The sequence below is a fragment of the Eupeodes corollae genome, chromosome 1, assembly GCF_945859685.1.
Source record: "Eupeodes corollae chromosome 1, idEupCoro1.1, whole genome shotgun sequence".
Taxonomy (NCBI): Eukaryota; Metazoa; Arthropoda; class Insecta; order Diptera; family Syrphidae; genus Eupeodes; species Eupeodes corollae.
Window position 1 is genome coordinate 161,230,274 of NC_079147.1, and position 24,646 is coordinate 161,254,919.

The 24,646-nt window shown below is 36.9% G+C and overlaps 1 protein-coding gene across 1 annotated transcript; it reads right to left on the reverse strand.

Annotated features, from left to right (window-relative positions):
- Window positions 1-1,896: 1,896 nt before the first annotated feature.
- Window positions 1,897-24,084, reverse strand: LOC129941794 (peroxisomal N(1)-acetyl-spermine/spermidine oxidase). Its single transcript, XM_056050519.1, has 4 exons — window positions 23,378-24,084; window positions 9,932-11,097; window positions 2,437-2,557; window positions 1,897-2,366 (listed from the first exon to the last, which is right to left on the reverse strand). The coding sequence occupies exons 1-4, from the start codon at window positions 23,624-23,626 to the stop codon at window positions 2,184-2,186; spliced, it is 1,719 nt and encodes a 572-aa protein (XP_055906494.1). The 5' UTR covers window positions 23,627-24,084; the 3' UTR covers window positions 1,897-2,183.
- Between the last annotated feature and the right edge of the window lie 562 nt (window positions 24,085-24,646).

Genomic DNA, 24,646 nt, shown 5'->3' on the forward strand with positions numbered 1-24,646 from the left:
AATTGACCGAGAAATGAGAACGATCGTAGAATCTGCTCGTGTCATCTTGTTAGGAACTAGTCTCGACAAAAAGTTTTGGGCCGATGTGGTGTGTGTTAATGGCCTAAGAATTAAATAAACTAAGTTATGAGGAGGCATTAATAGGAGCGGACGGACCCTCATGGACAAAAGCGATCAAGAACAAGTTAGGACAGAAACAGAACTGCCTAAAGAAAAGCAAGTTATAGGAATCAAGTGGGTATTTAAAATTAAATTGAGAATGAAAGGCGAAAGAGAATTTAACGCGCGTGCTAGCAGATGTCAGATGTAAACCTACACGTTAAAATTATTATATCCAACTGTAACAGTCATCCTTAAACAAACACAACATAAATATTTAAAAAAACATGCATACATTTAAAATTATTTACTTTAATTCTTTAATTATTTTTTTTGTTTATATAATTCATTAATTTTAACAAACACATTTTGACAAACAATGTAAATTTAAAAGTGCTAACAGAAACACAAAAACAGCACATTTTATAAAACATAACCATTGAAATGTGCTGTCGCCTTCTACAGTATAAAAGGCCGCAGCAAATCAATAGAAGAGGCATTCTGTCTAATAAAGCTTAGTGGTTAACACACAACTTTTCGTTGGAGTAACTATCGTGTTTTATTTTGATTGAATTGAGAACTTTCGCTAGTCATCTTGCTGCAGAAGTAGACAGGCTGAACAATTTTTTGGATATCGGGTAAGATTGAAAAAGGTTGCTTCAGTGAACTACAACGTTTTTGTCAACAAAACAGAGAAATTAGTAAGCTCATACACAAACCAAATCTTTCCCAGAAACGCACAAGAGCAGGATGAAGTCATCAGATTCAGATATTCTAATGTAAATAATTTTGCAAGACTTTAAAATAACTGTAGTAGTATGGGCGGTACAATTAGAAAGAGATCGCCATGTGTTATAGTCAAGCTAAAAATAAAAGTTTGTATGAATTATTTAATTTGTATAAAGTCACTTTCGCTTTTCTTTAATTAAGTTGTCGAGTCTTATTAAAATAAAATCTATATTAACTCCTAACGCATACTCGCAAGAAGCTTACAAAGTTCCAAACTCCATCACAGCTGGACCTTCAACTGTTCCACATATTTCAATATTTAATAGAACTTCCTCAGATACAACAACTAAAAACAAACAAAATAAAGCGAGAGTGATTATTCTTTTGGGTTCTAGCACTAACGGGGATAACGGGTATCATACAAAAATATTCAATTCTGATTTCAAAAAGAAAAGGATTTGATTAAAGTGAAAAACAATGGACAACATTTTGAAATTATGTTTGTTTGGTTAAACACTGTTTACCCAACCACTTACCGACGAAAACAAACAAAGTTAAATATGTAGCTTCAAAAGTAAAGTTCCAATGATTTTTTTAAATCTTCTCTGTCTTCAATTTAGCTTAGCTTGTACCAATGCACAACAGAACAAACTTACAAACTATATAAATAATATTAATACGATCTTATTATCATTTTCTTAATTCAATTCATCTGAATCACTCGCACCTTACAGAACTAAATCGCGCATTCAATAAATAGAAAATATATATGTAATATTTTTATAAGTTTTCTTTGTTTTTATACAGAAAATTTGATGTTTTTTAATAATCTTAAAGTTAATTATAAATTTACTTATCACTGCGTTGCTTTTATATTTATATTAATTACTATGTATCTAAAATATACATCATAATTATCTGTGCCTAAAAGATAAAATATCTCAAGTATAAACGCGTTGCATCTGTTGTTTCAAAAAAGAAAATTCTTAACGAGGAAAAAATTTAATAGAATTCAATTTAAATAAATTATTAGATGTTTTAACTTTTAGACACAAATTTTGTCACTAGTTAAATATACTTAATAATTTGTTTATTTAATAATATCTAAAGCGTCTTTTTTATGATTGTGGCAGGAGTAAAAATATGATGTAGGGATTAGGGGGGAGGGGGGAAACCAGGAATATTTGTTAATGTGGATGCCAGCATAAGCGGGTGGGTATTTTGTTTTTGTTTTTAATTTGGTTTAGACGTGAGAATATAATATGAATTTCATAGTAACTGTGATTTCAGCTTACGTTTGGTTGTTTTTAGTTTTTTTGTTTTGCTGTCGAATTCTTATTTGTTGAATTCAATAACTAGTCCAATGCAATTCCTCGAATCCATGAACTTAGGTCACTCGTATCGGATTCCATAATAATTTCTTCGGGTTCATCATTAAGGAGGATATATTGTGCGGCAGTTCGTCCACTTAAATAGGCACCATGTACAGTTGAATAAAAATTTGAATGTGTATGTTCACCAGCAAATAGCACTGCAGGCTAAATAAATAAAATAAGTTGTCAAATACTTTGTTTTGTTTTAATATCGAAAAAAAAGACAAACACTTACTTTCATTTGATGGGGACTTGCGTAGAGGGGTTGTGCAAGATTTTCAATATCCTCTTGAGATGCTCCAAGGGGTATCGATGTATATGATCCTCGAGTATATGGTTGTGATTTCCAACTCGTACTATGTAAATACAAAACAAAAATGGAGTTTTAATTTTAACATCTGACACAAAAGATTAAGTTAAATGTCAACTTTAAACTGTTGAAATTACTAATGCAAACAATAATAAAATACAAATTTTGTAAAGCGATAGTAATCTATTTTTAGGGAATACTCAGGAAAGGTTGTAGAAGGCTTTTCAATCGATCAAAAAAGACTAGACATCCCCAAGATTGGGACTCCTATAAAGAACTAAGGCTAAGGCTAAGGCTAAGATCGAATTTTCTGTCTGTATACATCCACATTAATTCTAACAGACCAGCTGTTTTGGCATTAAGTGAAACCCAAGTAGGTGAAGATTCCGATCCTGCTGAATTTTTTATTCATGGGTATTGCTTAGTGCCATTATTCTTCTCACACCATGGTCTCGCCATATATATTAGGAATGATGTTGCATATCAACTTTTACCACAATACGGTCATTGTACCAACTCCCTTTTTAATTTCATGTGGTTAAAACTTTCCGTGAATAAGCACATCATTCACTATTGTTTTCTTTATCGGAGCCCAAACCTGGACAGAGTTTCAACTTCTCAGGAATTTGATGCTCTGTCTGACTCCATACAAAGAATTGTCTCCCTGTATCCTCACACTGAAATCGTTATTACGGGCGATTTCAATGTTCACAATTCTTCGTGGCTTCGCCATTCGGGCCAGACAACGCCCGAAGGAATGTGTGCTGAGATTTTTGCGGAGTTTAACCATCTTACTCAGCTTGTCAATGAGCCTACTCGAATATCAGAAGTTAACGGCCGAGCAGAAAATACCCTTGACTTGTTTCTCACTTCTGATCCTGATAAGTACACAATCAGTGTATTGACGCCTCTAGGCACATCGGACCATAGTGTTATATCTGCTAATTTCTCGTGTCAAACAAATCCAGTTAAAGAAAGAGCTCCAAAGAGAACCGTTTGGCAGTACGAGAAAGCCAACTGGGACGGTCTCAATAATTTTTTCAGGATCTTTAACTGGTCGCTATGCTTCTAGTATGATTCATTTGGGAATGGAAACGTTTATCCCGAATGGGGTAAAAGTATTAAACCCAAGGTTAAATCATGGTTCGATTCGAGCTGCAAAGAGGTTATCAAGGAGAAAGAGGTGAGCTTCCGGTGTTTTAAAGCCAACCCAACTGAGGAAAACCGGAAAAAGTTTAAGCAAGCCAGGAAGGCCTGCAACGCCTATATTCGAAGGACCAAATTTTTACATGACCAAAAATTACGGCGAAAAATACTGCAATGTCCCAAAGGCAGTAAGAATTTTTGGTCATTTGTAAAAAACATGAGGAATTCTTCCTCTTCCTCGGTTCCTACGCTTGTTGTCAATGACACTCCTTTCGTTAGCTCTATTGATAAAGCCAACTTATTTGCAAGGCAGTTCGCCGAAAATTCCACCTTACCAGATAGTGTCATGACTCCCCCAGTTCTTGAACGCGTAAATGATTCTATGGGACCAATCTTTTTTCGTACTCGAACTGTGGCGAGAGTTCTTAAAGATCTCAACATTCATAAATCCGCTGGCCCAGATGGTATCCCCGCTATTATTCTGAAGAGGTGTTCTTCCACGCTAGCAAAACCACTGCGTAAGCTTTTCCATCTATCCTATTCTTCTGGGCTCGTTCCGAGTAGTTGGAAAACTGCATTTGTTCAGCCAATTCCAAAAAAGGCGAATCTTCTTCTCCCACAAATTACCGACCGATAGCACTAACGTCCCTTCTTTCTAAGGTCATGGAAACGCTGATTAATTATCAGCTTAAGAAATATCTTGAGGAACGGAAGCTTCTTAATGACCGGCAATACGGCTTTCGTAGCAATAGGTCCACTGGTGATCTCATGGTTCATCTCACCGAACAGTGGAACAAATCTTTACATCGCTTTGGAGAAAGTAAGATTATTGCACTTGATATTTCAAAGGCATTTGATAAAGTTTGGCATCTTGCTCTCTTATCGAAAATGCGTGCTTTCGGTATCGACGAATCTCTTCTTCGTTGGATAAGAAATTTTCTTTCGAACCGTTCAATACAAGTTGTTTTGGACGGATTCAAGTCTGAAACTCATAAAATAAACGCTGGTGTGCCCCAGGGCTCCGTTTTGTCTCCGACCCTCTTCCTCATTTTTATAAATGATCTCCTCTCTCATACTTCTAATCCAATACATTGTTTCGCTGACGATAGCACTCTTAGCTTTTCATATTCGTTTCCAGACTCACAACCCTCCTCTTCGGATGTGGAACTGCAACGGCAAAATATGATTAGCTCATTAAATTCCGACTTACACAGCATTGTACAATGGGGAATAAAAAATCGTGTGGAATTTAATGCTTCGAAAACGCAATGCTGTCTTGCATCGTTAAAGCGAGATAAACCGTCTTTGCCACTATCTATGAGTGGCACTTGCATCAACGAAACAGAAAATCTTGACATCCTCGGAATGTGCATCAGCAACCACCTATTGTGGAGCGATCACATACGCGATGTTGCCAAAAATGCCGCAAGATGTCTAGGTTTTTTGAGACGTTGCAAGAAATTTTTTTCTCCGTCTGATCTGGCTACAATCTACAAAACCTATATACGTCCGAAACTTGAATATAACTCTCATCTCTGGGCTGGTGCTCCAGTAACTTATTTAAGCCTCTTGGACAGTATTCAAAAAAGAGCTTTTAAAATGATTGGTGACATTAACATCATCAACTCGTTTACATCACTCGAACATCGACGCAAGGTTTCTTGCCTCACCCTTTTTTACCGTTATTTTAACGGACTATGCTCTAGTGAAATAGCCAGTTGCATTCCTCCCCTTAAACAATTTAACCGTAATACCCGCGCTTCTAGGAATGCCCATCAGTTTACCCTTGAGCCCAACTTCGGACGTACTATGAAGTACAGAGATTCTTTTTTTAGCCGTACTACGCAAATGTGGAACGCCTTGCCACGCTCTATCTTTCCCTGTCATTGCAATGTTCAGAAATTTAAAACCAATGTACACCGACACCTCCTATCCAACCCTTCCCTCTTTTCCTAATGCTCACACTGTGTCTTTGGCATATTAAAGGTATAAAAAACCCTTTTAGTGTTTGCTAATTATAAAAAAAAAAAAAAACCATGCCTAGTTGTCTTAAAAACTCGGAAGGTACATGGACTAACTCTTGCGAAAAACGCTAAACCTGCTACTAGACACCCACATCCCAGATAGCTCCCAACCCGTTAATACAACAAACCGTCCTGGGTCAGGGTATTAACTTAACTTTTCCTCTAGGTCTGGTTACAAAAGAAAAATTGACATGGGCTCTGAATAGTTTCAAATCTTATAAATCTCCAGGTAGAGATCAAATCGTACCAGCTGAGATACAACTTACCATTGATATGACTTTGTCCATCATTGAGATGATCTTCAAAAGTTGTCTAAAGCTGGTCTATATACCTCAGGGATGGAGGGATGTAAAGGTAATTTTCAATTCCAAGGTGGGAAAATGCTCGCATGTCAAACCTTAAGATCTAAGGCCTATTAGCCTATCATCATTCATTCTCAAAACTCTGGAACGATTGATTGATATCCATGTACGTAATAGCATCGATAAAAGACTATCGATGTCTCAGCATGCTTATTGCAAAGGGAAATCGGTAGAAACAGCCTTGCACACTCTGGTAAGAACTATCGAATACTCCCTAGATCAAAAGGAATATACTATGGTGGCCTTCCTGGATATTGAGGGCGCTTTCAACAACGTTGACACATCCGCTATCACTTTGGCTATGACGAACCTGAACGTCAAATACTCAATCTGTGAGTTGATTAATCTAATGCTTAAAAGCAGGATCATCAACTCTAAGCTTGTCAGTAGAGGCACTCCGCAAGGTGGTGTTCTGTCACCTCTCCTGTGGAACATAGAGGTTAACGAACTACAAATGTCCCTTGAGAGGGAAGGCTACAGAGTGGTTTCATATGCCGATGATGTTGCTACCGCCGTCACAGGGGAACATCCTAATGAGACTGAGAGACCTCCTCCAAAACGCACTCAATATGCTCACTAGATGGGCTGATCACTGCGGACTTAGTATTAATCCTCAAAAAACAGACCTAGTTCTTTTCACACGAAAATACAAGATCCCAGTAATTGTACCTTCTTCAATAAAAGGTGTACCACTAATTTTTACCAATGAAGACAAATATCTTGGCCTGATACTGGACAATAAATGAAGTTGGAAATCTAATATTCAGGAAAGAGTTAAAACGCTACAGTAACTTTTTTAATTTGCAAAAAAACCATAGGAACCAAATGGGGTTTTCAACCTCGTATAACCTACTTGATATACACATCGGTCATTCGACCAATACCTATGTATGGTGGACTGCACTGGAGAAAGTCAGATACTGCGACAAACTCAGCAGAGTCCAACACACTGCATATCTCTGCATAAGCGGGTATTGAGAACCACACCCTTAGCAGCGTTAGACACTCTCCTCCATCTAACACCCTTCGACATCTTCAGCAAACAAGTGGCAGCGAGTACAGCTATAAGACTCAACGCCTCATCTCAGAAAAGCTTAATCTAAGCATCTCAATCCACCTCCTTAATAATTGTAGCGTCTTCCAAGCGGAAATTTTAGCGATCCAAGAGGTTCTCTCCTGGCTAAGAGAAAACGTGATATCAACTTCTGATATCCGCACCTGCTCTGATAGTGGGGATGCTATTAAATCTCTTGACGGTGTCTCAACCAAATCTCAAACGGCCACATCACGGGAAATTGTAGAACCGATGAACTTACTAAAAATGGAACCGGCATGCCGCTTTCACCTGAAAGGGAGGAGATAGGTATACCGATAGCTGCATGTAAACTTCTGCTAAAAGAAACAGCTTTTGTGATAGCAAACTCTAGGTGGCACATTTTACCAACATGCGTAGCCACAAAACTCATATGGCCTTCACTGGACCTAAAGCGCTCTAAAGACTTGTTATCTTAAAGCACACTTCATATTATCTCCCTAATAGGTGTCCCTACGGGACACTGTCTTATAGGCAGAGACGCAATACGACTTGGTGTAGCCTTAAATGACTTCTGCAGGAGCTGTATGGACGAGAAAGAAAGAAGAGGAAGGAAGAGGCATCTTTCACTAAGACGCAAACTTCATCTTGGAGACTACTCTTTTGATAATCCCTAAAAAGAATATCAAAAATCTTCTTCGCTTTATAAAAAGCTCAAAATGGTTCGACTAGATTCATTTGGTATCACAATGGGCTTTTTCTTTTGGCCCAAGTGTGTGGATTCTGAATCCGCGTCCACTTTAACCTAACCTAGATACAACTCTTATCATTCAACAAATGCTTCGCTCACTCCAAAATAATCTGGTTTCCGGAAAAAGCACAGCCGTATAACAGCACTCCTTCGCTTGACTGAAGAACTACGACAAGTGCTGGATAAAGACGATAACTTTCTTAGCCTTGCTTGTCTTTTGCCACTGAAAAGAAACTTATGCAGCAGTTTAATTTGTCTGCAAGTTCCACTAAGCTTCTATAAATTTTACTTATTATTAACAAGAAACTAAAATTGATGACTGTTTGGTTTGGTTGAACTACGTCATTTTCGGAGCGCAGGCCTGTAAGGAGTGGTTATGCCCTTAGTGTTTAATAAAGGATATGGTTCGTTAGGTTGAAGGTCGTGCGTCAGAATGACTTCCTGATAAAGTTATAAGACACGTTGCGAAGCACCAACAAACTTCGGATATTTATGGACAATCCTCGGTAACTATTTAAGCATGAACTTCGGAATGTAAGGTCCCTTAATAGACCACGTGCAGTCAAAAATTTAGCGGAGGCCCTAGCCCGCTATAAAGCAGATATCACCGCCATCTAGGAAATGGATGGACGGGATAAAAAGAGGATACAAAACCGCCATAGTTATTATGGTGACTGATACCGAGAAAACCAACAACGCTTCTTTGGATGTAGTTATGTCATTGAAGCCAGACTTCGGCAAAAAGTCTTGTGCTATAAGTGCATCAACGAACGTTTCATGACAATAGCTTTATATTGCGCACATGGCCCTAGAGAAGGATATGTTCTTCTAATTCTTGGACAAAGCAAATGAGCAGTGTCAATCCACCGTCAGTTAGATTGACCATATTTCGATCGGCGACACTAGACACACTTCCAGCATCATGGATGTCCGACCTTTCGGAGGAGATAAAATCGACTCAAACCACTTTCCCTCTTAAGCCAAGGTAGCACTTCGGGTTTCTAGACCCAAAGCAAAACAAGGAAATGTTGGGAGAAGATACAACGTCGAATAGCTAGATCGCCAAATCCTTCTGTGACCGAGTCACAAGTAACCTTCTTCGAAGTTCTCTGCCACCCACATAATGTATCGATAGCAACAAGAAACCCCTGATTTGATGAGGAGTGTCGGCAGACAACTGCAGCCAAACAACAAGCACGCAAAGCGGCGCTGCATAGAAGGACGAGAGCTGCTCACGAGCAATATGAGCAGAAGAGGAGAGACGACATCTCAGAAGGAAAAAGGGCGAGCATTGGAAGCATGTGATCGAAGATCTTGAGAGTTTCAAAAGCAGGAATGAAGTTTGACAAAGACGAAAGTGGAAACATAATGCTGAGCATATTTAAGGACCACTTCTGCAGACTGTATAACACATGACAAACGGAACTATGCTGTCAGGCAAGACTATCCATTCAATATAGACGACGAAAGCCACTAATCCCGTCTTCCCGTTTAACAAAGCTGTTGGATCAGATGGCTTGAATGCAGAGCTTTTTTGGATATAGCCATGTCTAGTTTTGTGCAGGATGACTATGGAGAAATCGCGCGAAATCGTTGTTAAAAAAAGCTTTAGACAAGGTGATGCGCTGTAATGCTTATTTCTTTAACATCGTCCTTGAAACAATAGTGCAGGAAGGTGAGTAGAGGCGATGATGGATCAACTAGCCTTACCGGCTGCACAGCGACGTAAACTTAGCCAGAAGGATAAAAACCAAACGAATGAGATAACTGGTTCACACAAAAATCTAGCACCGCCTCAAGTTAGTAAGAACAGACTCACACAACTTCGAATCTTATTAAGTTGATTTTGTGCATGCGAGTAGGTAAATATGCTTATTGCCTAATAACAAACCAAAAGAAATATTTGTTAACTTCACTAAAAATTCTCCGCAGCCCGAAGAATCTGCATAAGTAGTATAGTTTAACGATAACACGGATTTTGATCCCTGCAAACATCTGAACCTTTTGTACTTACAAACCTTAATCTAATAACAAGTTATAAGTATTTAATAAAACTGTTAAAGAATATTAAAATATGTGACTGAAGATTTGCATCTGTACTTACCATACACATGTCCTTGGCTTTGGTACAAGTGGGTCCTTTAGGAATATTTTAAGAATTTCTGTGCATTTCTCGGCAACTATTTCATTTGAAAGAGTTTCCATATATTCCGCTTCCTTGCCGGACAACCACCCTAATAGAAGTGTGTCTGTGACTTTGGCAAATGAATATATTTTCTTGTACCAATGTTTACTCAAATACTCATCAGACAAACGATCTTCTGTGGTTAAATCACTTTCGTATTTATCATCATCCCACAATAGCATAATTTCACTAATTTGTGGACTTAGAAATGGTCTTTCATATTCCAAGTATATTTTATCTACTGTACCATACATGAGATTTTCGATTGCTTCCTGTTTGTAATGTGGTAATTCAGGATCGAATAATGTTTTCATTGTTTCTTTTAGTACGCCCAATGGAACCGTACATATCACATGATCGGCAAAAAATACCCTTCCATCATCACATATAACTCGAACAGGCGTCTCAATTGGATCGGCATCAAATGAGCCTTCCCTACTCGAGCTAGTTCCGGGAGGTGGATAATCCGTTACTGTTTTATCCGAATCATCAGTATCATCATTTTCTTCATCCACTGTTTCTAAGCCACTACTGGTTTTCTTTCGTTTCCAAAAGATTTTCTTCACCGGACATCGTGTCACTATTGAGTCCGTTGGAAGTGATTGTATTAGTGGTTTCAGTATTGAACTGTATCCAGAAGGAGGCACAATATTACCACCTTGTAATTCTGTATAACTACCTAACTCTAAGAGGTCAACCTCATCCATGCTATGGCAGCCAGTAATGCAGGTTTCACGTTTTAATAGACAATTAAAGATTAACTTTTTCAGTCGCTTTTCTTTGGGATCTTCGACAGAACTAAGGTAGATTTCTATTTCATAGTTAATATGCTCACCGACACTATTAATGTCGGGCGGTGGGCTGAACTGGCAGAGGAAATATTCATCGCAGCGGCGCAAAAAACAAACGTACGCTTCGTAGATTTCTTGCAATATACCAAAAGGAACTTGAGCACCGTCTTCAGTGGTAGCCACTACTTTGTGCGGTTTAGGTATGTTCACAATATTAACAAGGCCTTGTTGTACTGCTAATTCGAATATGGGATTGCCGAGTACACCATGAATCCAGTTTGCACCGAGTTCAACCTAAAAAAAAAAATATGGATTTAGATTAATTATTGTTAAAAATTGAATAACCAAAGTAAGTTTCAAGAATATACATATAATAAGAGTAGTTTTGTAAGGCCAACTTTGTTTAAAAGAAGAATAATTTTAAGAGTGGCCTTGACTGCAAGCATGGCCCAAATATACAAAAACATATATAAACTTTTTTATCAAATATTTTCCCAGGAACATGTGACTATACGAATGCCTAGAAAATTAATTAATCTCAATACCTCGATAACATAGCCACCATCATTGAGAAATTCGGTAAGTCTAGATGACATTGGAGGAATTCCCAACACGGCAGCTCATACAGTTCCAGTTAGGTTGAACTACTTATAGGGCTTTTACGATATATTCAGAGCCCAGGTCTGTAAGGAGTGGTGTATCCGACTCCAAGTCCCTGGAGTTATACATTAGACGGCTACAATCGCAAGACTGCCATGTCTTTTTCCGATCGAGTCTCTAGTAATCTCTTAACGAGTCCTATGCCGTAGTATACATCACAGTCTTTTAGTTTGCGTTTGCGCGGTCCATCCCATGGCACTTCTTGGATGGCGGTAATATCAGCCTTGCAGCAGTTTAGAGCTTCCGCTAATTGTTCGGCTGCACGTGGTCTGTTAAGGGAACTAACGAAGTTCGTTGTATTTATTTCGTTTGCTTGGGCTGTCAACAGTAAATCCAGGCTTCTTGGTGCTTCGCAACATAGGTATCTTTTACGTGGTCAGGAAGTCACCCTGACGGCACAACCCCAAACCTGGAGGGGCCAGAACCTTAGTATGACTCCAAGGACGGGGAGCCGGATAAAACCGCTCCTTATAGGTCTAGGCTCCGAATTAAGTCGAAGAATCCCTATAAGGTGTTCACTAAGTGGTTCAACCTTACTGGAAACTGTAGACGCCACCGTTGATTCCATCTCGGGAATTAATCCGCTGCCGTCTGGATAAGGAGATGTGCCTTAGTGGAAACACCTCTCCCCTCTCTCTCGTTTGCTGCCCCCAACAACTTTCCACTAGGGTTAAAACCCAATCCAGTTGAGGTACTAGGCACCCGATGTTCACCGCGGGGAGGTGAGAGTAGGAGTTGATAGACAGAGGAGTGTTTAAAAAAAAAAACCTGTGGATGCTTGTGTCCTCGTGAATGCACATGTCTACCATTTGAAGAAGACACCAAAGACATATTCTTCGAGCTCTTGGACAAGACATATGAGCAGTGCCCTGGCTATGACATTAAAATTGTCTTAGGAGAAAAGAAGACGTCTATGGTGGCACAATCGGCGATTGGTAGGCTGATCTATATCGTTGCGGGGCAGAAGAGGTGAGCGGCCAACCGGCTTCTTAGATGGAAAAAAAGGTAGCATAAGAAACGCGCGATCGAGTAGAAAGAGGGATGTCACAACAGAAATAAGGTTCGTAAAGGACGATCAGGGGAACATCGTAGTAGATCCACAGCCTATGCTGAAAAAATGGAAGTACCTCTTCTTCAAATTATATAACGGCGATGACGAACCGAATTCCGCTGTAAGAGAGATAGAACCACTCAACCTCGGCGACGCAGATCAACAATCCCCCCTACTTGACCTTGACGAAGTGAAGATAGCTATATCTAAACTGAAGTCAAACAAAGCTGCTGGAACTGACGACATGGCTGCCGAACTATTCAAAGCAGCATGCGATGACTTGGTAGGGAGCATGCACCAACGCATCTGCAAAATATGATCGGAAGAAAGCATGCCCAAATATTCACACTACGGCAGTTCTATGGAAAAAACCAGGAACTTTAAAGCCGCGTATGATAGAATCTATAGGAGAGAGCTCTACAGAGCAATGTCTAGTTTTGTCATCCCTGTCAAACTTATCTGTTTGTGCAGAATGACCATGGAGAATGCACACAGCTCTATCAAGGTCGGAAAAGATCACACCGGTGGATTTGATGTCAAAAAAGGTTTTAGACAAGGCGATGCACTATCATGCGACTTCTTCAATATCGTTCTGAAAAGAATTGTGCAAAAATCAATCATCAACACTAGAGGCACAATCTTCCAAAGGGCCATCAAAGTAATCGGATATGCTGATAATATTGACATAATTTTAAAATCAAAGCGTGATGTCAATGGAGCGTTTTTGAGCATTGCGACGGAAACGGAGAAGATGCGTTCAAGTATATGCTGTCATCAAGAATGGGCATTGAACGACGACGTCTCGGACAAAAAAGTCACCATGGACAGACATAACTTTAGGGTAGTTAGAACGTTTGTCCACCTAGGCACCGCTATTAATTCAATCAAGAAATATGGTTGTTTACTTAAATTGTGAAGTCATGGTAAGAAAACGTCAACGATTAGCAGTTGCAATGATATTTTTTTTGTTAAAAAAGAAAAAAAGATCAACTTGGGTTCGAGATTGAATTTTGAAAAGAGGGGAAGCTGCTGCCTTCTATAATTTCTTTAACGAATTAAATATAGAAGATGCTCAGCAATACTTCAATTTCACTCGCATGACCGCAACTGATATGGAAGTTTTGATATTGAGAGTGGGTCCTATTATTAAAAAAAACAAGAAACTCGGTTCCGTGAGTTAATATCACCGAAGGAAAGACTCCTGTTCACTCTGCGATTCTTTGCCTCTGGTATGTACATATAATTTAACGACAATATGTACGCATTTAGCAGGTTGAATCTTTGATAATCATTTTTTCAGGTGACTCATACCATTCCATGATGTATTTATTTAGAATTGCTGAATCCATTCACGACCTTTTATTTTAATCATTTTTATAAAGGAAAGACGTGACTTGCGCGAGATATACGAAACTGTTTCGATAAGCTGCAAGAACTGTCGCGAGTCGATATATAAACTTGCAATTAATTGCACTTGCAATTTCACTAAGCAATATGAAAGTACTGTCGCGATAGAACTTGCTTGGTAATTTCCAAGCAATTTCACTGTCGGACAGACTATCGGACATTTATTGCAGAAGTTTTCTTGGGAATGGAAACCCGGCCTTAAACTAAGAAGGCAATTAAGTAGTAAAGTCCTCTCTCGGGCATCTAAAGTCATCATTTATAAGACCCTCATCATCCCGGTTCGCATTTATGCCGCTGAGCATCTGAGGAAGCTTCGGAACAAAAATTCTTCGGGTTCATTTTTAGTCTTTATATTTAAATAAAAGAATACACGCTTCAACAGTTTGAAGATTCAGAAAAGAAAAACTAATTTATCTTTATAAGTAAAAATAAAACAAACAAATAAACAAAATGATAAGCTAATGAAAATCACTGAATTAGATAACACCAAAGCTTAGTCCAAGAGCAGAAGAACAAGTAATGCTTAGGTCCAGGAAGAGCCTTACTGCTTGAACAGAATGAGATGCAGCTGTACTGCTTGAACAGAATGAGATGCAGCTGTAGCTAAGAAAATCGCTGTAGTATAAGCTGTCAATAAAAACGCTCACTAATGTAGCAAAGGTCGCCCACAATGGTGTAGCACAGGAAATTTATTCGGGCATGTTCAACGCATATGAAATTTATATTTGAACTGAATTTGTATGGTAGCATACTATAAAAAAGTTACAAAACCAGAAAAAATTCTCAAATGCATTCAACGCTCCCAAAAAAAAAGTGAAAAGTCAAAGAATGAAATGGGTTTCCCCCATCTGTCATCTCAAATGTAGCTTGTACCGTCGCCAAAAGTTAAAGTTGAGTCAACAACTACAGCTACAGCTTCTCATTGTGTCGATGTATACTATTTTCGTATCTTTTAACTGTGACAGTGCTACAGGCAACAGCTACAGCTACACCATTCTGTTCAAGCAGTTAGTCAACAAATCAGCTGTCATTTCTCCATTGCTGACGTTTAACATCAATGTGTTTGGTTCTTCCATGATATGTGCTGGTTAGAGCCAAGCTTATAGCACTTTTGTTATTACAACGAATGATAGTTGAATCTGGTGAATTTGGAATTAGCTCTCTCTGTAGGCCTATCAACCAGGTTGTTTCTTGAGTCGCTGCTGTTAATTCTGCTTCTGTCGTCGATATGGGTACTGTTGGCTGTTTTTTTCGAATTCCATGAGCTTGCACCATTATGAATCAAGAAAGTGTAACCGGTAACGGATCGTCTCTCATTTGAGCCACTAGCCAAATCGGCGTCGTAAAATCCGGAAACATGACCTTCCCCAGCGGTATAAACTAGTTTCATATGAGCTGTTCCTTTTAGACAGCTAAAAATGTGTTTTACTGGTGTCCAGTGGGCTTTTTCCGGATTCTGGTTGTATCGACTGAATGTACTTACAGCAAAACTAATAATATCAAGACGTGAAACTTGCAAACATAAGACTTCCCACAGCTTCTTGATAGGGTACATCTTTCATTTCAGCACCCTCCTTTTCGTTTTGTGGGCACATCTCCTTTGTCAACTTTTGGTTAGCATCTAAAGGTGTTTTAGTAAGTTACAATCCAACATATGGAATCGATTAAGAATTTCATTTATGTATAACTCTTGATCCAATAAAATTAAACTTCTTTTCCGATCCCTGTTAATTTGAATGCCCAAGAAAAAAACGGGCCTCTCCTATGTCTATCATTTTGAAAGCGTTTTGTAAGTTCTTTTTCAATTCCAACTTCTGGTATTTATCGAAGATCTTTTTCAAGTTTTTCTTTTTCTAATTTTTGGTTCCAGACACGGCTAGCTTGCTTCAGACCATAAAGGGATTTTTTATTTTACATGCTCTTAGGCTTTTGTCTTTAAAGTCTTCTGGGTGTACCATAAAAATCTCTTCGTTCAGATTACCTTGTAAGAACGCGCTGCGTCCATTTGATCGATATCCAGGTTGTACTTGGCAGCCGTTGCTAGTAAGAATCGAATAGAGGTATATCGAACTACCGGGGAGTAAGTTTCTTCGTAATCGATGCCCTTTTTTGGGCACACCCTTCAATAACAAAACGGGCTTTGTAGCCATATATATTACCTTTTGCATCTTCCTTCGCTTTTAAGATCCACTTACAATCAATTGGTCTCTTATTAGATGGAATATTGGTCAACACCCAAGTTTCATTTTCAATTCAAGAGTTGTACTCTTCTTTCATTGCATCTTCCCATAACTTTGAATCGCTTCTGTTTAATCCTTCATCAACTGTTAATGGATCGTTAAGTTCAGCGGATTTTGCTTGACAAAACATAATCATCCATTCGGAAAGGTTTTGATGCACGTTGACTGCGTCGTGGTTCAGTGAATTCATTAACTGTTTGTGCTAGCGAGCAACTCATATTACTCGCTCGGTTTTCGTCAACTTCTTCCTCTTCTGAGTAAAACGTTTTAGTGTTGCCGTGTGATTCTTCAATAGTGCTATCATCTTCACTGACACATACATCTCCCACTGAATTCGACTCATCTGAGAATATATACAAATATTCAGCTTTTTTTGGGTCTAATAGCTTGCTTTTATCTTTCATAACTTCTTCAAGTATTTGCAAGTGCAATTAATTGCTAGTTTAAACACACATTTTCTTGCAGCTTATCGAAACAGTTTTGTATATCTCGCGCAAGTAGCTGGTTGACGTCTTTGCTTTACACATACAAAATGAGTAAAATAAAAGGTCGTGAATGGCCTCGCGAAGAGGTTATGCCTTTAATTGAAGTTTACGAGTGTAATCCTGCTATTGTCGATTCAACCTGCTATTGTCGTTAAATTATAATTATATGTACATATGTACTGTACTTACCAGATGCTAAGAATCGCAGAGTCAACAAGAGTCTTTCCTTCGGTGATATTGACTCACGGAATCGAGTGTCTTGTTTTTTTATAATACGACCCACTTTTAATAGCAAAACTTCCAAATCAATTGCGGTCATCCGAGTGAAATTGAAGTATTGCTGAACATCTTCTATATTCAATTCATTTAATAAATTATAGAAGGCACCAGCTTCCCGTCTTTTTAAAATCCAATCTCGAACCCAAGTTGATCTTTTCTTCTTTTTTAATAATAAAATTATCATCGCAGCTGCTAATCTTTGACGTTTTCTCGCCATGACTTCACAATTTAAAGTAAACAACCAGATTTCTTGCGACATTAATTGCTCTCCTGGTGTAAATACATCTGCAATAAATTGCGACAGTATGTTGCGCGAGCTTCTTGCAAGACATTTATTGCAGAAGAAATTTCAAGAATTCACATGACAATGTAAACGCGACTGCAAGAAACTTCTGCAAGACTTCCGCGAGTTGACTTGCAAGTGGAAACGCGGCCTTAAACTAAGAAGGCAATTGAGTAGTAAAGTCCTCTCTCGGGCATCTAAAGTCATCATTTATAAGACCCTCATCATCCCGGTTCTCATTTATGCCGCTGAGCATCTGAGGAAGCTTCGGAACAAAAATTCTTCGGGTTCATTTTTAGTCTGTCTGCATAGATAAACAGTGGAGAAGATAAAACGACGAACTGTACAGGCTGTACAGCGATTCCAACCTGGTTAAAAGTATAAAAGTCCAACGACTTAGAATATTAAAAGTTGCTTTATATTTAAATAAAAGAATACACGCTTCAACAGTTTAAAGATTCAGAAAAGAATAACTAATTTATCTTTATAAGTAAAAATAAAACAAACAAATAAACAAAATGATAAGCTAATGAAAATCACTGAATTAGATAACACCAAAGCTTAGATAATATTCAGCTTTTTTTGGGTCTAATAGCTTGCTTTTATCTAGTTGACAATTCTCGAAAAACACAACATCTCGACTAGTTATGATTTTATCTTTTTCGGGATGGTATAATCGATAAACTTTCGTATTTCAGAGTAATCGAGGAAAATGCAGCATTCAGACTTTGAGTCAAACTTCTTCCGGCAATGTTTCGGCACATATAACATTGCCTTACACCCAAACACTCCAACATGACTAAGATTTGGAACTCGTCCAGAAAAAGTCTCCTCAGGTGTAACACCAGTTTTTGATTTGCTAGGAGTTCTATTGATGATAAAAACAGCAGAAGAGACTGCATCAGCCCAAAACTTAATGTCAAGACCAGCGTCCATGATATAACGTGCACCACCACGAGAAGCAACATCAATAGGACCGCAAAGGTCAGAATGGATTAATTCCAAAATTTCTGTCGCACGAGTCCCTTTTTCTTTAAAAAACTTTCGAGTTTGCTTGCCCTTCATACACACATGCGACGATGCCAAAACTCACTATCTTCTATTTTTGCTTCTTTGACTTTAACATTTGCTATCATACTCACGTTAATATTGGATCCATTCAACTTTAAACATATCACCCACATGCGAAGCGGTGGCAACTAGCTGTTTATAGCTACTGAAAATTTTGCAGCCTTTTGAATCGAAGAGAACATAGTTTCCTTTTTTAACCATCTGGCTTACAGAGAGTAAATTAACGCACAAGTTGCTAATGTACAATACAACTTTCACAGAAACATCTCAGACATTCTTCTGGACGGCAACTCGTAGGTTCAAATTTTCTTACCCTTTAACAGACAGGCGATAGTTGTTTGCACATATTATCTCTCTTTTATCTGGTTCTGCGAAATCTGTGAAACAGTCACGCTTCATAGACATGTAAGCCTTGAGTCAATAAGCCAATTGTTGTTGCCTGTGTTAACCGTAAAAGCAGAATACAAACTATGCGTCTTAGAATTAATTTTATTTTTTGTTGGGCAGTTCCGTGAAATATGGCCAACATCTCGACATTCGTAGCACCTTGCTCCTCGTGACTTTTTCGTTGACTTTGGTTACGTACGACTCGAGAGAATCACTATCATCCAATCGTGTAGTGATTAAAGTCCGCAAAAATCTAACTCTGCGCGTCAGTCAGTGAATTTTTAAAAATCTCGTTCCAGATTGTTCCATGCTTCTTTCGCAGTCTTCGCGGACTGAACATGGACGAAGTTTATTGCCTCTGTTGCTTCACCGCACATTAACCAAAATATAAATATCTTTTATATCAAGTTTCAAATTAGATTTTATTTAAATTGGTATTTTACCTTATGCGAATGCGCAACAATTATACAATTCCAAATAAATTTGTATGTAAAAAAAAGGCGCAAATTCAACTTTACTGAAAGGCTTATAGGTTAAAATTAAAATGAATGACATATTATACTTAAACGTTAGTACTCTTTCATTAGAAAGAGAGTATTTTAATGAGAAAGAGTCTAGACGTGACAATAAGTTCCCACTTTATGAAAAGAGGTATTATTGATTTTAAGTATGAGGCTGGCTGACAGCCTCGATCAGCAGAATTGTTTTCGCTCTGGCTTTCGTCACTTTCTTCGTATCCGGTGTTGTACCATCATTATATTCGACGCAGTCGCAAAGATCTTAAAGTTCGAGGTATGTCTAAACCGCAAACTTCCAGAAATCCCAATTTTCTCTACCTTTAAGTTTTTCGATAGAGGGTAATACGTTCTGTGACATCAGTCTTGCGAAAATATTAATTAACTACATTAAGCATGGACTGGGCCCATAACCTATTAAAAGTTGTTTTATATTTAAATAAAAGAATATACAAAACAAATAAATAAACAAAATGATAAAGCTAATGAAGATCTAATTCTAAAGTCAAATAAACAACAGGTTTATTTTAACATAGATGGCTGGGTCATGTACAGCGAATGGGCATCAACGCTTCAGCCAGGAAGGTCTTCAAATTCAGTCCCAAGGAAGTGCGCAGTAGAGGAAGGCCGCAACTCAGGTGGGAGAGGATTGCAACCAACTTGGCGTGCGAAACTGGAGACAGCTAGCTTGGGACTGAGCCAGCTGGAGACGCATGTTGGTTGATACGTGCCGGCCTGTAGCGCCATCTTAAGGAAGTAAGTAACTGTTTAAAAACCACATTAGAACCCTCAGAAGCGTTTTATTTAACAATTTTCCGACTTTGATATAAACTCAAAATACAATAAACAATTCTTTCAAATAAAATTGAATTGAATTGAACACAACAATTTTACACCTACATACACTCCAAGTATACAATTTTGACCTATATATACTATTATATAGGTCAAGATCGCTTAGGGTAAGTGATTTTTTCGATATATTAAATGAATGGGTTCCAAGAAATATAGACAGCAGTAGAGAACACACAATAATAGCTGGAGATTTTAATATTGACTTTAGTAATATTAATAATTATGAAATCAGTTATGTTAAGAATTTTCTTTACAATATTGGACTTAAACAGTTAATAAATGAACCAACGCGAATAACACCTACTTCAAGTACTTTGATTGATTATGTTCTTAGTGATTTTACCCTTAATGCTGATGCTAGAGTTAACAGAGATTGTAAAATTTCAGATCATGAATCTATACATTTAAAAATTTTTACAAAACAATCCATTAAATTTGAACCTAAACAAATTAAGTATATTAAGTATGAAAAAAACTGTTTTATTAATGAATATACTAAATATATAACTGAAAATGAGTGTTCTAGCGAAGATCTAAATGTTTGCGCGAACTTATTTGAAGGTGCAATAAAAAAAAGTCTGTCGGTTTTAACCAGAAGTTATACTTTGAATGAAAAATGTGCAGAGTGGTTTAATAATGAATTAATTAACCTAAAACATAATAAAGTTATTTTATATAACAAAGCTTTGTATACAAACTTACCAAATGATTGGAACAATTATAAAATTGCTAGAAATTATTATAAAACTCAGTGTAAAAAAACAAAAAATGAGTATATAGAAGCGAAAATAAGTGAAAAAGCAGGTGATCAGAAAGGTCTCTGGAAATCTTTGAAGAGGTATATTCTTAAAGAAGAAAAAAGTGTCGTTAATGACCTAGAGATAAATGGTGTTCAAATAAAAACTGATATTGATAAAGCCAACTCGTTGAACCAATATTTTATTGATAGTATAGTAAACATTAGCGAAAGTATTCCCAAACTAACTTATTCGGATGAAATCCCAATCTATGAAGACATATTCCAGTTTAATCAAATCAATTTAAATGATCTTATAGAAGCAGTGAAACAAATGAATAAGAAAAATGATTGCTCAGGTTTGAACTGCAAGATTGTATTAGATTGCAGTGATGTGATTCTTCCATCACTGCTTAAAATAATAAATTTGTCTTTATACCATGGAGAGTTCCCAGAGAGTTGGAAGAATGCTGATATCATTCCTGTTGAAAAAGTCAAAAATGCTAAAACAGCTGAAGAATGGAGACCAATAAATATGCTACCGACCTACGAAAAGGTATTGGAACACATAGTTTGTGTCCAACTTACAAATTTTATTGAAAATAATAAACTTTTATGTGAAGAGCAATCAGGATTTAGGCGTGGTCATTCGTGTGAAACCTCCATATGCTGGATCATTAATGAGTGGAAAAAGGAAAAGGAAAAAGGTAACACTGTTCTGGCTGTTTTCTTGGACCTCAAACGTGCGTTTGAAACCATTGATAGGGAGATACTTTTGAGAAAATTATACAAATATGGTATTCGTGGAAATGAGATGAAGTGGTTTAAAAGTTATTTAACTGACAGAACTCAAAATGTTAAGATTGATGATATTACCTCCAGTACCCAAAAAGTGTCTATTGGTGTACCCCAGGGAGCGGAACTTGGAGTTTTATTATTTTTGTTGTATATTAATGATTTTGGAAGATGTTTAACACGTTCAAAAGTATGTTTATTTGCCGACGATACTCTTATTTATATCTGTGGTCGCAACTTAGAGTTCTGTGAGGAGAATATGCAGCTTGATATGAATGGTGCGAACAATTGGTTGTGCAAGAACAAATTAAAAATAAATATCAACAAAACCAAGTGCATGTGTATAAATAGCTTAGAATCAAATGTAACCCTTTCCTTAAATGGCGAAACAATTGAAAGAGTAAGCACAGTCAAATATTTAGGAGTGTTCATTGACAGTAAACTTAAATTTGATTTTCATTTAAATAAACTTTGTAACAAAATTTCAAAAAAAAATAGGTTTCTTGACCAGAATAAGAAAAAATATTTCTCAAAATTGTGCTTTGACAGTTTACAATACTATTGTATTTCCTCATTTCAATTACTGTTCACCGATAATATATATGAGTAGTGTTGGAAATCAAAATAAACTTCAAATTTTGCAAAATAAAGCAATGAGAGTAATTTTAAAATGTGATAGAATGACGCCAATTAATCAAATGTTGCTATCTCTGAAATGGCTAAATGTTGATCAACGTCTTAAATTCAATACGCTTATCATGATTTTTAAAATCAAACATAATATATATCCAGTATATTTACAGAAATGTGGAGTACATAACCAACAGTAGATACTTGTTGAGAAATCTTGGTGACTTCCGACTTCCGCTGTACAGAAGAGCTCAGACCCATAACAACCTACTATATGAAGGTCTTCAACTTTTCAATATGCTTCCTAGTAATGTGAAAATAATATCTTTATTGAATGTATTTAAATCAAAAATTACCTATCTTCTTTATAATAACTTAATTTAAAGACTGAATTGTAAATTAGAATTAAGAGTTTTTTTTTTTAAACTAATAAATAAATTACAATTACAATTACAATTATGCAATATAAAAAGGCTAACTATGAAGAACTGCCACTTTTTTGTGATGGAGTCGCTCAGTCCCAACGGAAATTCATTTTCCAGTGATATTTCACATCGATCGACACAAATCTGTTTGTTTGTTCTAGGCACTCCTTTATTAAACTATTTTTTTTTTTCAAGTTCGAGATTTCATGTTTCGAAAAACCTACACGTAAAATAATTGATAGTTATTATTTTATCGTATGATCTAATTTTTGCAAAACAAAATGCATTCACTTTACTTCCAGCAAAATGACACAAACAATACCAAAGAAGACAAACCCACATTTATGAAGGTCATGCTTTTTTAAGTCAACAAATCTTCAAACTAATAACCCCTCAGTGATGGTATTCCGTCATCGAAGGTGATGAAATTAATTCGATTCCTCTTACGCGAGTTTATTTCAAATACATAATAAACAACATTTAGCATAAGAACCCGGCGAAGTTAAATAATTTGGCAGCAATTCATATTTACATTTATAGAACAGGGAAATGCACCAAATCTTTAATAATAACAATGAAACAAAAAAAAAACAATTGAAGAAAAATATACGGGCCCGCAGAACCCATGGGAAGGCAAAGTATTTAGGGAAAGGGAATCTGCTGTTGCGCTGCTTACATAATTGTGTAACCAGCAGCGAAGTGAAAAAACGGAGAGAAAGTGAAGAAAAAATTAAAATCACTATTTTGGTACTCACATTTTGCTGCGCCAGAGGTATTGAAACAATCCGTCCACCTATACGGCCACGAGCTTCCAATATTTTAAAGCTATCAATACCATTTTGCAGCAGATGATTAGCTGCTGAAAGTCCAGCCATACCAGCACCAATGATGAGTACTTTAACTTTATTGCTTGGCGAAGCACCACTACTTCCTCCGGATCCTGAGGAGGGCGTAGACTCTGCATCCTCCGCATGGGGTTTCTTTTCATCGTCGGTTTTGCTCATTTTCAAATTGGAATATTTAATTTTTTCCAATTTTAAATTTACAAATTACCACGATTTTAGGGGAACTAAATTTGTCACTGTTTCTTCAAAAAATAAGATGTTTTTTTCCTGCATATATAAATGACGACGACGAACGAAAACTGATAAAAAAGTTGAATGTTTTTTCATTTCTTTTGGTTTTCCATTGACAACGAATATCGAAGGGCGAAGAAATTATAAAATCCAATGCGCACACTCTAACTCCAGAGCCAGACATGCACCGAAAGCCGGTGTAAAGAAGGAAGACCAAACATTTTGTTTTTATTTTTTTACGAATCAGTTAAAGATTTATTGTAGTCAATTTTTAAAACAATAAAAATATATTTTACACTGATTTTATTACAATTCAAATAAGAAACAAATTAATTTTCCTTTTCAAGGAGGGTAGAAATAAAAATGAGCTACACATTTAAACTAGTTTTGACGTTTACGAAACGAATACGAATGGCATAAAAAGAAACGAGAATAGAGACTCGAAATAACACACATTCTAATAAAAGGTACGTTCGATTGAGAAGAACAGCCTCCAACTTCTTAAAGGCGAACCTTACACCTACCACCTACTAGAAAACATTCAATTGCTAACCCATTCAACTCAAAATATTTATTTGGATTCTATGTATGAAAAAGAATAAGCTGCAAGAATAAAATTATATCAATATAAATTCATTGGTTGCGATTTTATACAAATTTTATATATAAAAAGAGTATGTCATAATGATAAAAATAAATATTGGAAATTAAATTGTTTGCATTTATTTGACAAAATATGAAAAAGACGAAATAAGAATTATAGACAGATTCTTATTAAGAATGTTCCGTTCGGAAAATATTAATTACCAAGTGAATGGAAATGGTTTATTTGCACTTATCGTTAACATGTGAAGAGAAACATTTTCGTCTTTATTACAGCATCTTTGTCTGCATCATCTGCCACTTAACATATTTTCTTTGTTTGAATGTTTTGTTACTATGTTTCAT

Bases quoted from the DNA above. Each gene is read 5' to 3' on its own strand.
- LOC129941794 (XM_056050519.1), bottom strand. From the start codon at position 23,626: ATGAGCAAAACCGACGATGAAAAGAAACCCCATGCGGAGGATGCAGAG. The intron at 2,558-9,931 runs GTAAGTACAGAT...GTATTTACATAG, and splicing joins AAGCCAAGGACATGTGTATG to TACGAGTTGGAAATCACAAC. The intron at 2,367-2,436 runs GTAAGTGTTTGT...TTATTTATTTAG, and splicing joins CAAGTCCCCATCAAATGAAA to CCTGCAGTGCTATTTGCTGG.